Source organism: Salvelinus alpinus, chromosome 10 (assembly GCF_045679555.1).
Source record: "Salvelinus alpinus chromosome 10, SLU_Salpinus.1, whole genome shotgun sequence".
Lineage (NCBI taxonomy): Eukaryota > Metazoa > Chordata > Actinopteri > Salmoniformes > Salmonidae > Salvelinus > Salvelinus alpinus.
In genome coordinates, this window is record NC_092095.1 from 68,509,190 (window position 1) to 68,528,125 (window position 18,936).

The 18,936-nt window shown below is 44.9% G+C and overlaps 1 protein-coding gene across 2 annotated transcripts in view; it reads left to right on the forward strand.

The window, feature by feature from the left end:
• Window positions 1–17,249, forward strand: part of LOC139532739 (DNA annealing helicase and endonuclease ZRANB3-like) — a 73,357-nt gene extending 56,108 nt beyond the window's left edge. The window contains exons 15-22 of one of the 2 annotated variants that reach the window (XM_071330718.1): window positions 504–619; window positions 1,424–1,525; window positions 4,847–4,989; window positions 6,674–6,826; window positions 10,914–11,084; window positions 11,252–11,444; window positions 14,075–14,206; window positions 16,380–17,249. In XM_071330718.1, coding sequence (XP_071186819.1) covers window positions 504–619; window positions 1,424–1,525; window positions 4,847–4,989; window positions 6,674–6,826; window positions 10,914–11,084; window positions 11,252–11,444; window positions 14,075–14,206; window positions 16,380–16,478 — 1,109 coding nt within the window. In that variant the 3' untranslated portion in view covers window positions 16,479–17,249. The remainder of the gene's footprint in view (window positions 1–503; window positions 620–1,423; window positions 1,526–4,846; window positions 4,990–6,673; window positions 6,827–10,913; window positions 11,085–11,251; window positions 11,445–14,074; window positions 14,207–16,379) is intronic. The other variant, XM_071330719.1, reaches the window with a different exon arrangement.
• Window positions 17,250–18,936: the final 1,687 nt, after the last annotated feature.

The window sequence follows — 18,936 nt, forward strand, 5'->3', positions numbered from 1 at the left end:
GATATCCTGTCTAAAGCTGCTGTCGCCTCCTAGATAGATATCCTGTCTAAAGCTGCTGTCGCCACCTAGATAGATATCCTGTCTGTTCTAACTAAAGCTGCTGTCTCCCACCTAGATAGATATCCTGTCTGTTCTAACTAAAGCTGCTGTCGCCACCTAGATAGATATCCTGTCTGTTCTAACTAAAGCTGCTGTCTCCCACCTAGATAGATATCCTGTCTAAAGCTGCTGTCGCCACCTAGATAGATATCCTGTCTGTTCTAACTAAAGCTGCTGTCTCCCACCTAGATAGATATCCTGTCTGTTCTAACTAAAGCTGCTGTCTCCACCTAGATAGATACCCTGTCTATTCTAGCTAAAGCTGCTATTTACTGTGGCGGTCCCTCCTAGATGTATTATGGAGTCTAATTTCCACCAATTGACCTTTTCTTGCAGGCATTGTCATCATTAGGGGGCATCACCCCTAGACCGTAATGACCTTTCTCCTCTCTCCCTCCCTGCAGCCCAGACAGACAGCATATCTAGTCCTGCTGATGACACTATGGCCAGTCTCCCCCTGTACCCCAACATGAAGTTCTGCGCCAGCAAGAACACTGAGCGTATCTACCTTTACTCCCAGGTACATGACGCCGCTTCTACTCTGTACTCAACACTCCTCTTCCCCTCTCGCCTCCTCGTCCCCTCTCGCCTCCTCGTCCCCTCTCGCCTCCTCTTCCCCTCTCGCCTCCTCTTCCCCTCTCGCCTCCTCTTCCCCTCTCGCCTCCTCTTCCCCTCTCGCCTCCTCTTCCCCTCTCGCCTCCTCGTCCCCTCTCGCCTCCTCGTCCCCTCTCGCCTCCTCTTCCCCTCTCGCCTCCTCGTCCCCTCTCGCCTCCTCGTCCCCTCTCGCCTCCTCGTCCCCTCTCGCCTCCTCGTCCCCTCTCGCCTCCTCGTCGCCTCCTCTTCCCCTCTCGCCTCCTCGTCCCCTCTCGCCTACTCCTCATCCTTACTCCCTCCTCCTCTTCCCTCCTACTCCTTAATTTCCCCTCTTTAATACCTGTAGTCCAATATGTCTTTGATATGAGTGACCAATGGAAATGTAATATTTTCTGTGACAGACCTCTTATGTACCATCAAAGGATAAGCATCAATCTACCTTCTTCAACATCACAATACCCTTTTTAAGGCATGAATCAGATGTGGTTTACCCTTTTAAATCATGTCTGATTTGATTAATCCTAGGCCACTCACATTATTCAGAAATGGATTTAATCAACTGCTAAATAAAAATGTGATCAGATTGGTCAGTCTGGGTGAAATGTAAAGTATTACGTGTGAGGAATTGGCTGACAAATGTCTTTTTTTAAATTGGTTGCAACGCCCAGTTGAAGTGTGTGAATGTGTTTTCAGCTGTGTTATCTATTCTCTGTGTGTCTCCCTTCATCAGGAGGACAGTCCACTGCACTGGAATTTCATTCCTCTGGACATTAAACTGGACAGCTGGGAGGACCTGCCTGAAGCCTTCAGACGCAGAGAGAACAGGACTCAGGTCGGTTTGTTTGACCTGCAAGTAGACAACACTGTAGTCTAGTCACAGGAGGGAAGCTGTCACCTAGAGGTACACAACACTGTGGTTGTCTAGGAGGGAAGCTGTCACCTAGAGGTAGACATCACTGTAGTCTAGTCACAGGAGGGAAGCTGTCGCCTAGAGGTAGACATCACTGTAGTCTAGTCACAGGAGGGAAGCTGTCGCCTAGAGGTACACAACACTGTAGTCTAGTCACAGGAGGGAAGCTGTCACCTAGAGGTAGACAACACTGTAGTCTAGTCACAGGAGGGAAGCTGTCACCTAGAGGTTGACATCACTGTAGTCACTACAGGGAAGCTGTCACCTAGAGGTAGACATCACTAGTCACTACAGGGAAGCTGTCACCTAGAGGTAGACATCACTGTAGTCACTACAGGGAAGCTGTCACCTAGAGGTAGACATCACTAGTCACTACAGGGAAGCTGTCACCTAGAGGTAGACATCACTGTAGTCACTACAGGGAAGCTGTCACCTAGAGGTAGACATCACTGTAGTCACTACAGGGAAGCTGTCACCTAGAGGTAGACATCACTGTAGTCACTACAGGGAAGCTGTCACCTAGAGGTAGACATAACTGTAGTCACTACAGGGAAGCTGTCACCTAGAGGTAGACATCACTGTAGTCACTACAGCAAAGCTGTCACCTAGAGGTAGACGTCACTACAGAGAAGCTGTCACCTAGAGGTAGACGTCACTACAGAGAAGCTGTCACCTAGAGGTAGACGTCACTACAGAGAAGCTGTCACCTAGAGGTAGACGTCACTACAGAGAAGCTGTCACCTAGAGGTAGACGTCACTGTAGTCACTACAGCAAAGCTGTCACCTAGAGGTAGACATCACTGTAGTCACGACAGGGAAGCTGTCACCTAGAGGTAGACGTCACTACAGAGAAGCTGTCACCTAGAGGTAGACGTCACTGTAGTCACTACAGAGAAGCTGTCACCTAGAGGTAGACGTCACTGTAGTCACTACAGAGAAGCTGTCACCTAGAGGTAGACGTCACTGTAGTCACTACAGAGAAGCTGTCACCTAGAGGTAGACGTCACTGTAGTCACTACAGAGAAGCTGTCACCTAGAGGTAGACGTCACTGTAGTCACTACAGAGAAGCTGTCACCTAGAGGTAGACGTCACTGTAGTCACTACAGGGAAGCTGTCACTGTAGTCACTACAGGGAAGCTGTCACTGTAGTCACTAGAGAGAAGCTGTCACCTAGAGGTAGACGTCACTGTAGTCACTACAGAGAAGCTGTCACCTAGAGGTAGACGTCACTGTAGTCACTACAGAGAAGCTGTCACCTAGAGGTAGACGTCACTGTAGTCACTACAGAGAAGCTGTCACCTAGAGGTAGACGTCACTGTAGTCACTACAGAGAAGCTGTCACCTAGAGGTAGACGTCACTGTAGTCACTACAGGGAAGCTGTCACCTAGAGGTAGACGTCACTACAGAGAAGCTGTCACCTAGAGGTAGACGTCACTACAGAGAAGCTGTCACCTAGAGGTAGACGTCACTGTAGTCACCTAGAGGTAGACGTCACTACAGAGAAGCTGTCACCTAGAGGTAGACATTTAAAGGCACAGTCATTTAAAGGTGCTGTTCAGTGGTCATTTCATTTAATGTGGCTGCCGTTTGGCTGTAAAATGAATTACAGATTGTGTCTTTGTTTGACTGCTTTAAAGTGACTGTCTGTGTGGGTCAGGTACTGAGGTTTAAAGTGGTGTTGATGTGACTATCTGTGTGGGTCAGGTACTGAGGTTTAAAGTGGTGTTGATGTGACTATCTGTGTGGGTCAGGTACTGAGGTTTAAAGTGGTGTTGATGTGACTATCTGTGTGGGTCAGGTACTGAGGTTTAAAGTGGCGTTGTGACTCTCTCTGTGGGTCAGGTACTGAGGTTTAAAGTGGGGTTGTGACTCTCTCTGTGTGGGTCAGGTACTGAGGTTTAAAGTGGTGTTGTGACTCTCTCTGTGTGGGTCCGGTACTGAGGTTTAAAGTGGCGTTGATGTGACTATCTGTGTGGGTCAGGTACTGAGGTTTAAAGTGGTGTTGTGACTCTCTCTGTGTGGGTCAGGTACTGAGGTTTAAAGTGGCGTTGATGTGACTCTCTGTGTGGGTCAGGTACTGAGGTTTAAAGTGGTGTTGTGACTCTCTCTGTGTGGGTCCGGTACTGAGGTTTAAAGTGGTGTTGTGACTCTCTCTGTGTGGGTCAGGTACTGAGGTTTAAAGTGGTGTTGATGTGACTCTCTGTGTGGGTCAGGTACTGAGGTTTAAAGTGGTGTTGTGACTCTCTCTGTGTGGGTCAGGTACTGAGGTTTAAAGTGGTGTTGATGTGACTCTCTGTGTGGGTCAGGTACTGAGGTTTAAAGTGGTGTTGTGACTCTCTCTGTGTGGGTCCGGTACTGAGGTTTAAAGTGGTGTTGTGACTCTCTCTGTGTGGGTCAGGTACTGAGGTTTAAAGTGGTGTTGATGTGACTCTCTCTGTGTGGGTCAGGTACTGAGGTTTAAAGTGGTGTTGATGTGACTCTCTCTGTGTGGGTCAGGTACTGAGGTTTAAAGTGGTGTTGATGTGACTCTCTGTGTGGGTCCGGTACTGAGGTTTAAAGTGGTGTTGTGACTCTCTCTGTGTGGGTCAGGTACTGAGGTTTAAAGTGGTGTTGATGTGACTCTCTCTGTGTGGGTCAGGTACTGAGGTTTAAAGTGGTGTTGTGACTCTCTCTGTGTGGGTCAGGTACTGAGGTTTAAAGTGGTGTTGTGACTCTCTGTGTGGGTCAGGTACTGAGGTTTAAAGTGGTGTTGATGTGACTCTCTGTGTGGGTCAGGTACTGAGGTTTAAAGTGGTGTTGTGACTCTCTCTGTGGGTCAGGTACTGAGGTTTAAAGTGGTGTTGATGTGACTCTCTGTGTGGGTCAGGTACTGAGGTTTAAAGTGGTGTTGATGTGACTCTCTGTGTGGGTCCGGTACTGAGGTTTAAAGTGGTGTTGATGTGACTCTCTCTGTGTGGGTCAGGTACTGAGGTTTAAAGTGGTGTTGATGTGACTCTCTGTGTGGGTCAGGTACTGAGGTTTAAAGTGGTGTTGTGACTCTCTCTGTGTGGGTCCGGTACTGAGGTTTAAAGTGGTGTTGATGTGACTCTCTGTGTGGGTCAGGTACTGAGGTTTAAAGTGGTGTTGTGACTCTCTCTGTGTGGGTCCGGTACTGAGGTTTAAAGTGGTGTTGATGTGACTCTCTGTGTGGGTCCGGTACTGAGGTTTAAAGTGGTGTTGTGACTCTCTCTGTGTGGGTCAGGTACTGAGGTTTGTCCAGCAGTGGAGCACTCTGACAGCCATGAAGCAGAGACTGATCCGCCGCAGTGGTCTCCTGTTCTGCAGCCCAGTCCTGGCCCTGGACCAACTGACCAGCACCCAGCGCAAACACAGCAGCACCAAGAGGTCGGTGGGGGGAGGGATTGAACCTGTCCTATGTCTCCATCCTGCTGTGTTGGTGCCCAGACGGCATCAGATAATCACAGATTCATCCTGGTTCATGTGGGGGTGCGTGTCTCAAGAGCCAATCACAGTGGACGTAGGAGGAAAGCGTTTGACAGAATGTGGGATTTATTCGCTAATCAAGGTTTGCCCCATTGACTGCACATCAAGCTGATTTCCAGAGATGATATGTTGGTTAAAGACTTCATGCTGAGAAAGTATGGTAGAAACGAAGTCCAACTGGGAACCCTGGTTCCTACAGAGGTAGAGATTCACACTGTAACTGAGCTAATACAGGAGCAAGGAGCTGGATGGGAAGGTGATTATCTTGTAGTAAGGAGATGGATGGGAAGGTGATTATCTTGTAGTAAGGAGATGGATGGGAAGGTGATTATCTTGTAGTAAGGAGATGGATGGAAAGGTGATCATTGTGTAGTAAGGAGATGGATGGGAAGGTGATTATCGTGTAGTAAGGAGATGGATGGGAAGGTGATTATCTTGTAGTAAGGAGATGGATGGGAAGGTGATTATTGGGTAGTAAGGAGATGGATGGGAAGGTGATTATCGGGTAGTAAGGAGATGGATGGGAAGGTGATTATCGTGTAGTAAGGAGATGGATGGGAAGGTGATTATCGGGTAGTAAGGAGATGGATGGGAAGGTGATTATCGTGTAGTAAGGAGATGGATGGGAAGGTGATTATCGGGTAGTAAGGAGATGGATGGGAAGGTGATTATCGGGTAGTAAGGAGATGGATGGGAAGGTGATTATCGGGTAGTAAGGAGATGGATGGGAAGGTGATTATCGTGTAGTAAGGAGATGGATGGGAAGGTGATTATCGGGTAGTAAGGAGATGGATGGGAAGGTGATTATCGGGTAGTAAGGAGATGGATGGGAAGGTGATTATCGTGTAGTAAGGAGATGGATGGGAAGGTGATTATCGGGTAGTAAGGAGATGGATGGGAAGGTGATTATCAGGTAGTAAGGAGATGGATGGGAAGGTGATTATCAGGTAGTAAGGAGATGGATGGGAAGGTGATTATCCTGTAGTAAGGAGATGGATGGGGAGGTGATTATCAGGTAGTAAGGAGATGGATGGGAAGGTGATTATCCTGACGTTAGTAGACTCTGCTGTAGTGCTGTGCTGGGTTGTCCTGAAGGATCAGGGCCGTCGTCACAAAGAGACTCAGAGTAGGAGTGCTGCTGATATAGGATCAGTTTAGCCTTTTAGACACACCCCTCCGCCCAACACCTCAGTACTACTGTCAGTTGGACCTGGCTTTCATGTCCTTTCATCCAGCCTCTCTACACTGGTCTGTTTGAAGCCCAACAGGCCCCTCACCCCTTCTCTCTTTCATGCAAATCTGCCCCTTCCTCTCTTCTTCCTCCTCCTCCTTTCTTCAAGATTCCTCCTCTTTGATGTGTCTCCTTCCTCGCCTCATCCAGCTATCTGACCTTACTCTTCCTCTCCTCCTTCTCGTCCTCCCTCCCCCCAGGTAACTTCCTCCTCCCTCCCTCCATCCTAACCATGCTCTTCCTCCCTCCATCCAGGTATCTAACCATACTCTTCCTCCCTCCATCCAGGTATCTAACCATACTCTTCCTCCCTCCATCCATGTATCTAACCATACTCTTCCTCCCTCCATCCAGGTATCTAACCAAAGACGATGTGTCCCAGGCCTCTCTCAGTAAGGCCCAGTGTGACGGAGGAACTGTTCGCATGGTCAACAAGGAGATCTTCTTCACCAAGAGGAGAACTACCTCTATGTCACGACCCAACACCCCTGCCTCCGTCCCAGAGAAGTAGGTGTACAGTCTCCTAGAGAGTCATAGCAACACTAGTTCACAGTGTCAAACTTTCTCCTCCACATTGAAATGATATTACATTGAAAGACCACGGTATGTCCTGTCTGGACAATTGTTGTTCTATACCCAAGGAACTAAATGTAAGTGTTTACCACAGAGGGACCAGGCTATAATCCACTGTTTTAAAGGCTGTGGGACCAGTGAGTGTTTACCACAGAGGGACCAGGCTATAATCCACTGTTTTAAAGGCTGTGGGACCAGTGAGTGTTTACCACAGGGGGACCAGGCTATAATCCACTGTTTTAAAGGCTGTGGGACCAGTGAGTGTTTACCACAGGGGGACCAGGCTATAATCCACTGTTTTAAAGGCTGTGGGACCAGTGAGTGTTTACCACAGAGGGACCAGGCTATAATCCACTGTTTTAAAGGCTGTGGGACCAGTGAGTGTTTACCACAGGGGGACCAGGCTATAATCCACTGTTTTAAAGGCTGTGGGACCAGTGAGTGTTTACCACAGGGGGACCAGGCTATAATCCACTGTTTTAGAGGCAATTGACTGAAGGCTTGTTGGATAGATGGAGCACATCGCTATGGCAACCACCACAGGGACTGGCTCTTTCTCTCTCACCCAGCGAGTCTTGCTGATTGGTTGAGGATCATCGGGGGCGCTCCAGAGAGCCGTGTCCCATCTGTTCCCTAACGTGTGGACAGGCAGTACCCTGGTGGAAGGCTGTAAGAACACATCCACACTGTGGCAGTGGTCCAGGCTCACCTTCCTCTCCCTCTGCTTCTCCAGCCAGGAGGAAGACTCACACAGACAACAACCATATGTCCCAGCTCCCCAAAGCATGCTTAGACGTTCCTATTGAATGAATGCCTTGTAACTGTATAGTAATATAGTAGCTTCCACACACTGGTTGAATCAACGGTGTTTCAAATCAAATCAACGTTTATTTGTCACGTGCTCCGAATACAACAGGTGTAGTAGACCTTACAGTGAAATGCTTACTTACAGGCTCTAACCAATAGGGCAAAAAAGGTATTAGGTGAACAATAGGTAAGTAAAGAAATAAAAACAACAGTGAAAAATAACAGTAGCGAGGCTAATATACAGGCACCGATTAGTCGGCTGATTGAGGTAGTATGTACATGTAGATACAGTTAAAGTGACTATGCACATATGATAAACAGAGAGTAGCTGTAGCATAAAATGGCGCCGGAAGAAATGGCAGCAGTTTTACGGGCGCCCAACCAATTATGCTACTATGTGGGGGGGTTTTGCGTTATTTGTAACTTATTTTGTACATAATGTTTCTGCCACTGTATCTTACAGCAAAAAATAGCTTCTGGATATTAGGACAGCGATCACTCACCTCGGATTAGACAAAGATTTTTTCTCAACAAGCAGGACGCACAGGACATTCTCCAAACACCTGACATGGCCAACATCCCCGTTATTTGCAAGAGGAAGAGACGCAGGTACAGAGGACACAGAGCGGGGTGCCTCGTAAGAATCCGCAGAAGGCGACTGGGAAAGCTGCCGTTACATCAATATTGCTCGCCAACGTGCAATCATTGGACAATAAATTAGACGAGGTACGATCACGAATATCCTGCCAACGGGACATCAAACTCTGTAATATCTTATGTTCCACGGAATCGTGGCTTAATGACGACATGGATATTCAGCTAGCAGGATATACGCTGCACCGGCAGGATAGAACAGCACACTCCGGTAAGACGAGGGGGGGGGGGGGGGGGGCAGGTCTGCATATTTGTAAACAACAGCTAGTGCACAAAATCTAAGGAAGTCTCTAGATTTTGCTCGCCTGAAGTAGAGAATCTTGTGATAAAATACTTTTCGTGGCTGTTTATTTACCACCACAGATGGATGCTGGCACTAAGACCGCACTCAGTCAGCTGTATAAGGAAATACGCAAACAGGAAACCGCTCACCCAGAGGCGGCGCTCCTAGTGGCCGGAGACTTCAATGCAGGGAAACTTAAATCAGTTCTACTTAAATTCTACCAGCATATTAAATGTGCAACCAGAGGGAAAGAAATTCTAGATCACCTGTACTCCACATACAGAGACGCGTACAAAGCTCTCCCTCGCCCTCCATTTGGTAAATCTGACCACAACTCTATCCTCCTGATTCCTGCTTACAAGCAAAAATTAAAGCAGGAAGCACCAGTGACTCGGTCTATAAAAAATTGGTCAGGTGAAGCAGATGCTAAACTACAGGACTGTTTTGCTATCACATGTTCCAGGATTCTTCCGATGGCATTGAGGAGTACACCACATTAGTCACTGGCTTTATCAATAAGTGCATCGAGGACGTCGTCCCCACAGGGACTGTACGTACATACCCCAACCAGAAGCCATGGATTACAGGCAACATTCGCACTGAGCTAAAGGGTAGAGCTGCCGCTTTCAAGGTGCGGGACTCTAACCCGGAAGCTTATAAGAAATCCTGCTATGCCCTCCGATGAACCGTCAATACAGGGCTAAGATTGAATCATACTACACCGGCTCCGATGACGCTCGTCAGATGTGGCAGGGCTTGCAAACTATTACAGACTACAAAGGGAAGCACAATCACTTCTATGCTAGCTTTGAGGCAAGCAACACTGAGGCATGCATGAGAGCATCAGCTGTTCCGGACGACTGTGTGATCACGCTCTCCGTAGCCGACGTGAGTAAGACCTTTAAACAGGTCATTATTCACAAGGCTGCAGGGCCAGACGGATTACCAGGACGTGTGCTCCGGGCATGTGCTGACCAACTGGCAGGTGTCTTCACTGACATTTTCAACATGTCCCTGATTGAGTCTGTAATACCAACATGTTTCAAGCAGACCACCATAGTCCCTGTTCCCAAGAACACGAAGGCAACCTACCTAAATGACTACAGACCCGTAGCACTCACATCCGTAGCCATGAAGTGCTTTGAAAAGCTGGTAATGGCTCACATCAACATCATTCTCCCAGAAACGCTAGACCCACTCCAATTTGCATATCGCCCAAACATATCCACAGATGATGCAATCTCTATTGCACTCCACACTGCCCTTTCCCACCTGGAGAAAAAGAACACCTTCGTGAGAATTCTATTCATTGACTACAGCTCAGCGTTCAACACCATAGTACCCTCAAAGCTCATCACTAAGCTAAGGATCCTGGTAACACCTCCCTCTGCAACTGGATCCTGGACTTCCTGACGGGTCGCCCCCAGGTGGTGAGGGTAGGTAGCAACACATCTGCCACGCTGATCCTCAACACTGGAGCCCCTCAGGGGTGCGTGCTCAGTCCCCTCCTGTACTCCCTGTTCACCCACGACTGCATGGCCAGGCACGACTCCAACACCATCATTAAGTTTGCAGTTGACACAACAGTGGTAGGCCTGATCAACGACGAGACAGCCTATAGGGAGGAGGGCAGAGACCTGGCCAGGTGGTGCCAGAATAACCTATCCCCCAACGTAACCAAGACTAAGGAGATGATTGTGGACTACAGGAAAAGGAGGACCGAGCACACCCCCATTCTCATCGACGGGGCTGTAGTGGAGCAGGTTGAGTGCTTCAAGTTCCTTGGTTTCCACATCACCAACAAACTAGAATGGTCCAAACACACCAAGACAGTCGTGAAGAGGGCACGACAAAGCCTAATCCCCCTCAGGAAACTAAAAAGATTTGGCATGGGTCTTCAAAAGGGTCTACAGCTGCAACATCGAGAGCATCCTGACTGGTTGCTTCACTGCCTGGTACGGCAATTGCTCGGCCTCCGACCGCAAGGCAGACGGAATCGCCATGTCAATGAAATTACGTTGAACCAACGTGGAATAGAAGTTGAATTGACGTCTGTGCCCAGTGGATTAATAGTGTTTATGAACTTGTTTGGCAGATGACATGCCTCCCTCTCTGTGTCTCTTGTGGTGGATGAATCAGAATTAGTTGGGGAATAAAAAGTATATCACATAATAATATTATGCAGATATGACACCTTAATTACTTATGTTACCCAACTAATTTAAAGCCACCACTCTCTCTCTCTCTATCTCTGTCTCTTTCCATCTCTCCCCCCAGACCATCTGAGGTGCACCCAGAGCCTCCTGTTGGTGCTCCTGAGGGCCCGTCAGAGGCCGAAGCTGGGTACCTGCAGGTGCTGGACAGTGAGGGTCGAGCCTTGTGTCTGTCCTGCCACAAGACCTGTGGGTCCACCGGAGGAGCCTGGGACAACTGCTTCTGTAGCCAGACGTAAGTAACAACATCATCAAAGTAAAGCCAAGTTCACCCATCAGTGGTGTTGTATATCCTGCTATTATTAGTGTTGCCTCGTAGGCCTACTGTGTTCCTTTATTAAAGCTCTACGAAGAAAACATCAAGTTATTCTGTTGTATTCTACTTCATCTATCCTATCACAGGTGTCAGGAGGAGTTCCAGCTACGCTCCAGCCAGGCCTACATGCGCGCCCGGGTACTGCAGACGGAGCAGGGGGTGTGTCAGAGCTGCGGCCTGCAAGCCCACCAGCTGTACCTGAAGGTCCGCGACGCCCCGCCCACACACAGGAAGGAGATGCTAGAGAACACCTGGATGGCCCAGCTGTCACTCAAACAGGTTGGTTGGTTTGGATGTCTTTAGCCCCCCAGGTCTGTGATACCTAGGACCATTCCATTACTCTGTATGGGGGGGACCTAGGACCATTCCATTACTCTGTATGGGGGGGACCTAGGACCATTCCATTACTCTGTATGGAGGGACCTAGGACCATTCCATTACTCTGTATGGGAGGGACCTAGGACCATTCCATTACTCTGTATGGGGGGGACCTAGGACCATTCCATTACTCTGTATGGGGGGGGGACCTAGGACCATTCCATTACTCTGTATGGGGGGGGGACCTAGGACCATTCCATTACTCTGTATGGGGGGGGACCTAGTACCATTCCATTACTCTGTATGGAGGGACCTAGGACCATTCCATTACTCTGTATGGAGGGACCTAGGACCATTCCATTACTCTGTATGGGGGGGACCTAGGACCATTCCATTACTCTGTATGGGGGGGACCTAGGACCATTCCATTACTCTGTATGGGGGGGACCTAGGACCATTCCATTACTCTGTATGGGGGGGACCTAGGACCATTCCATTACTCTGTATGGGGGGTACCTAGGACCATTCCATTACTCTGTATGGGAGGGACCTAGGACCATTCCATTACTCTGTATGGGGGGGACCTAGGACCATTCCATTACTCTGTATGGGGGGGACCTAGGACCATTCCATTACTCTGTATGGGGGGGGGGACCTAGGACCATTCCATTACTCTGTATGGGGGGTACCTAGGACCATTCCATTACTCTGTATGGGGGGGACCTAGGACCATTCCATTACTCTGTATCGGGGGGACCTAGGACCATTCCATTACTCTGTATGGGGGGACCTAGGACCATTCCGTTACTCTGTATGGGGGGGACCTAGGACCATTCCATTACTCTGTATGGGGGGGGACCTAGGACCATTCCATTACTCTGTATGGGGGGGACCTAGGACCATTCCATTACTCTGTATGGGGGGGACCTAGGACCATTCCATTACTCTGTATGGGGGGGGCCTAGGACCATTCCATTACTCTGTATGGGGGGGGGGGGGCTAGGACCATTCCATTACTCTGTATGGGGGGACCTACACTACCTGAGCTCTCTTAGCCAGGATACAGTCTTTACAGACAGGAGCTTTTTAAAGGTCCACAAATCTACAGACAGAGAGAACAGGAGGGTAAAAGTCATACTATTGATGTGGGTTGATTTTCAACTGGAGTTATCAAAGAGCAGTATCATCTCTCGCTTCTCAAATTAGCATATCACATTACTGAAGTTGTACAGAAAACACTCAGCTGAAATGGACAGGACCCATTTAGACAGTTGAAGCCACGTATGATATAAAGCAGAGTGTGTAGCGTCGGGAACAGACGGGTTTCACCTGTTCCACCTAATCCCCTGGATCTGGGGAGACCACTAAAGGCTTTAGGAGACATTATATTATACACTGGGAGAGAGAAGAGGAGAACACAGAGAAGAGAGTGAAATGAGAGGGACTCAGTCCTCTCTACTACTGACTGACACTCATCTTCCCTGGAATCTGCTGCTTTGTGCTGGGGGAAGATAAACCATTAGATGTGTGGGTGGGGGGGGGTGTGGGTGTGGATGGAGGGTGTGTGTGTGTGTGAGGGGGTGTACTGTACTGTGGACACACAAGTTCCTCTCTCAACCTGTGTGCGTGCATGACTTCCTCTCTCTCGGCTCACAGTAAATAGATTGGCCAGTACTGTCAGATCCTCCATGGATTTCTCCCACAGCTCAACCTCACCTCAGCCAAGAGCCTGTTTGATTTGTCTCTGCCATTTCTACTGTAAAGACCTTCTGCCTTCTCGCTCACAGATCAATGGATGGATTTGTCCTAACTCTAATAGGACGTCTGTAGGGCACAGAAACCACCGACAACAACTGCTGATGAATACATTGTATTGGTGCTCTGTATAGGAGGTCTGAGGACTAGCTTTAGTAGAGGCTTTCTAAGGCATTAGTACACCAGTGGGGGAATGTTCTGTATGGAGCGAGGAGGGGGGTGGAGGTGGGTCGGTAGTCATGGTGGAACGGAGCTTGCTCCTGCTTTTCTTCTCCTCTGTGGGTATGTGACCCCCCCCCCCCTCTGGTTCTCTTGTGGCTAATGTTGCGAGAGCGCTACTCTAGCTACCACTTCTACCCAAGAATGGAGATTGATTTCTGGGCTGAATCGTCCCCAGGGTTCCCCTTCTCTGGCTCTTTTCACATAAAATGGAGAAAAGAAAAGGCTTGGCTTCAAATTGAAATGCCTCCATTTTGGTTCTAGTGTTCCCCAGCTCCAGGCCATAGAACTAGAATTACAGGTGTTTGATTTCCTACCTGTTCCCAGAGTCCCCAGCTCGTTCTCTTACATTAGAGCCTTGTCATTCTCACTGTCTGAAGAGAGACAGATGAACACAGACAAACAGCCAGCCTGAGGAAATGTGATGCTGACATGGGATGGCTGACAAGATCCTATTATGAAAAACACATGGACAAAACTCAAAAGGGAATTTACAAATATTTCTTACACGAAATTGTTTGTTTACCCGTTTGAGCTACTAAAACTGTAAATGATATAATCATTATACTACCTCTTTACTGAGAAATGTATTTATTAAAATGGTCTGTTGTGTCCAGCTGAATGAGATGATCCGTGCCCCCGTGGAGGGTCAGTTCTGGCAGGTGGACCACATCCGACCCGTCTACAGTGGGGGAGGACAGTGTTCCCTGGACAACCTACAGACACTCTGCACCGTCTGTCACAGAACCGTAAGAGTCCAGTACACACAGACACACACACACACCATCACACACACACACAGTGTTCACTGGACAACCCGCACAGTCTGTCCCCGCTCCTCTGTGTCCACATAAACACTCAGTCCCACATGGTGCTTCATTACACCCTAGCCATATGCCCTCTCAAACCACCACCATGTCATAATATAATACCATGTCATAGTATAATACCATGTTATAGTATAATACCATGTTATAGTATAATACCATGTTATAGTATAATACCATGTTATAATACCATTTTATAGTATAATACCATTTTATGATATAATACACCACCATGTTATAGTATAATACCATGTTATAGTATAATACCATGTTATAATACCATGTTATAGTATAATACCATGTTATGATATAATACACCACCATGTTATAGTATAATACCATGTTATAGTAAAATACCATGTTATAGTATAATACCATTTTATAATACCATGTTATAGTATAATACCATGTAATAATACCATGTTATAGTATAATACCATGTAATAATACCATGTTATAGTATAATACACCACCATGTTATAGTATAATACCATGTTATAGTATAATAGCATGTTATAATAGCATGTTATAGTATAATACCATGTTATAGTATAATACCATGTTATAATATCATGTTATAGTATAATACCATGTTATAGTATAATACCATGTCATAGTATAATACCATGTTATAGTATAATACCATGTTATAGTATAATACCATGTTATGATATAATACACCACCATGTTATAGTATAATACCATGTTTTAGTATAATACACCACCATGTTATAATATAATACCATGTTATAGTATAATACCTTTTTATAATACCATGTTATAATATAATACCATGTTATAATATAATACCATGTTATATAATACCATGTCATAGTATAATACCATGTTATAATATAATACCATGGCATAGTATAATAACATGTTATAATGTAATACCATGTTATAATATAATACACCACCATGTTATGATATAATACACCACCATGTCATAGTATAATACCATGTTATAGTATAATACCATGTTATAGTATAATACCATGTTATAATATAATACCATGTTATAGTATAATACCATGTTATAATATAATTCACCACCATGTTATTAGATAATACCATGTTATAGTATTATACCATGTTATAGTGTAATACCATGTTTTAGTATAATACCATGTTTTAGTATAATACACCATGTTTTAGTATAATACACCATGTTATAGTATCATACCATGGCATAGTATAATACCATGTTATAGTATAATACCATGTTATAGTGTAATACCATGTTATAGTATAATGCCATGTTATAATACCATGTTATAATATATTAACATGTTATAATTTAATATACCACCATGTTATAATATATTAACATGTTATAATTTAATATACCACCATGTTATAATACCATGTTATAGTATAATACCATGTTATAGTGTAATACCATGTTATAATACCATGTTTTAGTGTAATACCATGTTATAGTGTAATACCATGTTTTAGTGTAATACCATGTTTTAGTGTAATACCATGTTATAGTGTAATACCATGTTTTAGTGTAATACCATGTTTTAGTGTAATACCATGTTTTAGTGTAATACCATGTTTTAGTGTAATACCATGTTATAATACCATGTTTTAGTGTAATACCATGTTATAGTGTAATACCATGTTTTAGTGTAATACCATGTTTTAGTGTAATACCATGTTATAGTGTAATACCATGTTTTAGTGTAATACCATGTTATAGTGTAATACCATGTTTTAGTGTAATACCATGTTATAATATAATACCATGTTATAAAACACCACCATGTTATAGTATGATACAGTATTGATGACAGTATGCTGTTTGTTTTAGAAGACAGAGTATTGATGACAGTATGCTGTTTGTTTTAGAGGACAGAGTATTGATGACAGTATGCTGTTTGTTTTACAGAGGACATAGTATTGATGACAGTATGCTGTTTGTTTTACAGAGGACAGAGTATTGATGACAGTATGCTGTTTGTGTTTTAGAGGACAGAGTATTGATGACAGAATGCTGTTTGTTTTACAGAGGACAGAGTATTGATGACAGTATGCTGTTTGTTTTAGAGGACAGAGTATTGATGACAGTATGCTGGTTGTTTTACAGAGGACAGCTCAGCAAGCCAAAGACAGAAGCCAGATGAAGAAAGGACTGGCAGCCTCCAAGGTGGCTTCAGACATCACTCGCTTCTTCATAAAGAAATGAAGATTAAAACAAAATGTTTTCCTCAAGGAAGGAGGAAAGGTTGGAGGAGTACTGAGTGACATAGGAAGGATGCTTCTTGAGTGTGTTGTCATCTCTGTGAAGAAGGCTACATGTCACAGTTGGACCTCAATGCTGCCTCTACTGTCCATGTTATGGATTCACCAGCAATCCAATGTAGAGGGACATGGCCTCCTTCCTTTAATTTCATCATGTTCAAGTTGGGTCATTGAGAGTGTTGGTGTGAAGACTGTTCTTTCAGGTTGTTTTTGTTGAGTTAGCTGAATAGATTTGACTAAACAATGCTGCCTGTATCAAATGCAAATGTTCCACATGCTCAGCTCCGCTCCTTCCCATGTTGTCCCCGAACCGTCAGCAGGGAGCCTGGGTTGATTTATAACGGGCTTATCTAGCTCAGATACAGGCTGAACTGAACCAAGCTGGGCAGGCTGCTGCCTCTTTCAGTTGCCAGCCTGCCTGCATGCCTGCCGAGCGCTCGCTGCTATTTTAGGTTGTGCAAACTTGGTAGAAAAACCCTGATATGTGTGATGCTCTAGTTTACATCTTGACAGGATATCACAAGCAAGTGTTTTCCTTCATGTCCTCTACATGTAGCCTAGTTAAGTGTTGCCCTTCATGTCTCTACATGTAGTCTAGTTAATAGTGTCTTTATGTCCTCTACATGTAGTCTAGTTAATAGTGTCTTTATGTCCTCTACATGTAGTCTAGTTGATAGTGTCTTTATGTCCTCTACATGTAGTCTAGTTAATAGTGTCTTTATGTCCTCTACATGTAGTCTAGTTGATAGTGTCTTCATGTCCTCTACATGTAGTCTAGTTGATAGTGTCTTTATGTCCTCTACATGTAGTCTAGTTAATAGTGTCTTTATGTCCTCTACATGTAGTCTAGTTAATAGTGTCTTTATGTCCTCTACATGTAGTCTAGTTAATAGTGTCTTTATGTCCTCTACATGTAGTCTAGTTAATAGTGTCTTTATGTCCTCTACATGTAGTCTAGTTGATAGTGTCTTTATGTCCTCTACATGTAGTCTAGTTAATAGTGTCTTTATGTCCTCTACATGTAGTCTAGTTGATAGTGTCTTTATGTCCTCTACATGTAGTCTAGTTGATAGTGTCTTTATGTCCTCTACATGTAGTCTAGTTAATAGTGTCTTCATGTCCTCTACATGTAGTCTAGTTGATAGTGTCTTCATGTCCTCTACATGTAGTCTAGTTGATAGTGTCTTCATGTCCTCTACATGTAGTCTAGTTGATAGTGTCTTTATGTCCTCTACATGTAGTCTAGTTGATAGTGTCTTTATGTCCTCTACATGTAGTCTAGTTAATAGTGTCTTTATGTCCTCTACATGTAGTCTAGTTAATAGTGTCTTTATGTCCTCTACATGTAGTCTAATTAATAGTGTCTTCATGTCCTCTACATGTAGTCTAGTTGATAGTGTCTTCATGTCCTCTACATGTAGTCTAGTTGATAGTGTCTTTATGTCCTCTACATGTAGTCTAGTTGATAGTGTCTTTATGTCCTCTACATGTAGTCTAGTTAATAGTGTCTTTATGTCCTCTACATGTAGTCTAGTTGATAGTGTCTTTATGTCCTCTACATGTAGTCTAGTTGATAGTGTCTTTATGTCCTCTACATGTAGTCTAGTTAATAGTGTCTTTATGTCCTCTACATGTAGTCTAGTTGATAGTGTCTTTATGTCCTCTACATGTAGTCTAGTTAATAGTGTCTTTATGTCCTCTACATGTAGTCTAGTTGATAGTGTCTTTATGTCCTCTACATGTAGTCTAGTTAATAGTGTCTTTATGTTCTCTACATGTAGTCTAGTTGATAGTGTCTTTATGTCCTCTACATGTAGTCTAGTTGATAGTGTCTTTATGTCCTCTACATGTAGTCTAGTTAATAGTGTCTTTATGTCCTCTACATGTAGTCTAGTTAATAGTGTCTTTATGTCCTCTACATGTAGTCTAGTTGATAGTGTCTTTATGTCCTCTACATGTAGTCTAGTTGATAGTGTCTTTATGTCCTCTACATGTAGTCTAGTTAATAGTGTCTTCATGTCCTCTACATGTAGTCTAGTTGATAGTGTCTTTATGTCCTCTACATGTAGTCTAGTTGATAGTGTCTTCATGTAGTCTAGTTGATAGTGTCTTTATGTCCTCTACATGTAGTCTAGTTGATAGTGTCTTTATGTCCTCTACATGTAGTCTAGTTGATAGTGTCTTTATGTCCTCTACATGTAGTCTAGTTGATAGTGTCTTTATGTCCTCTACATGTAGTCTAGTTAATAGTGTCTTCATGTCCTCTACATGTAGTCTAGTTGATAGTGTCTTTATGTCCTCTACATGTAGTCTAGTTGATAGTGTCTTTATGTCCTCTACATGTAGTCTAGTTGATAGTGTCTTCATGTCCTCTACATGTAGTCTAGTTGATAGTGTCTTTA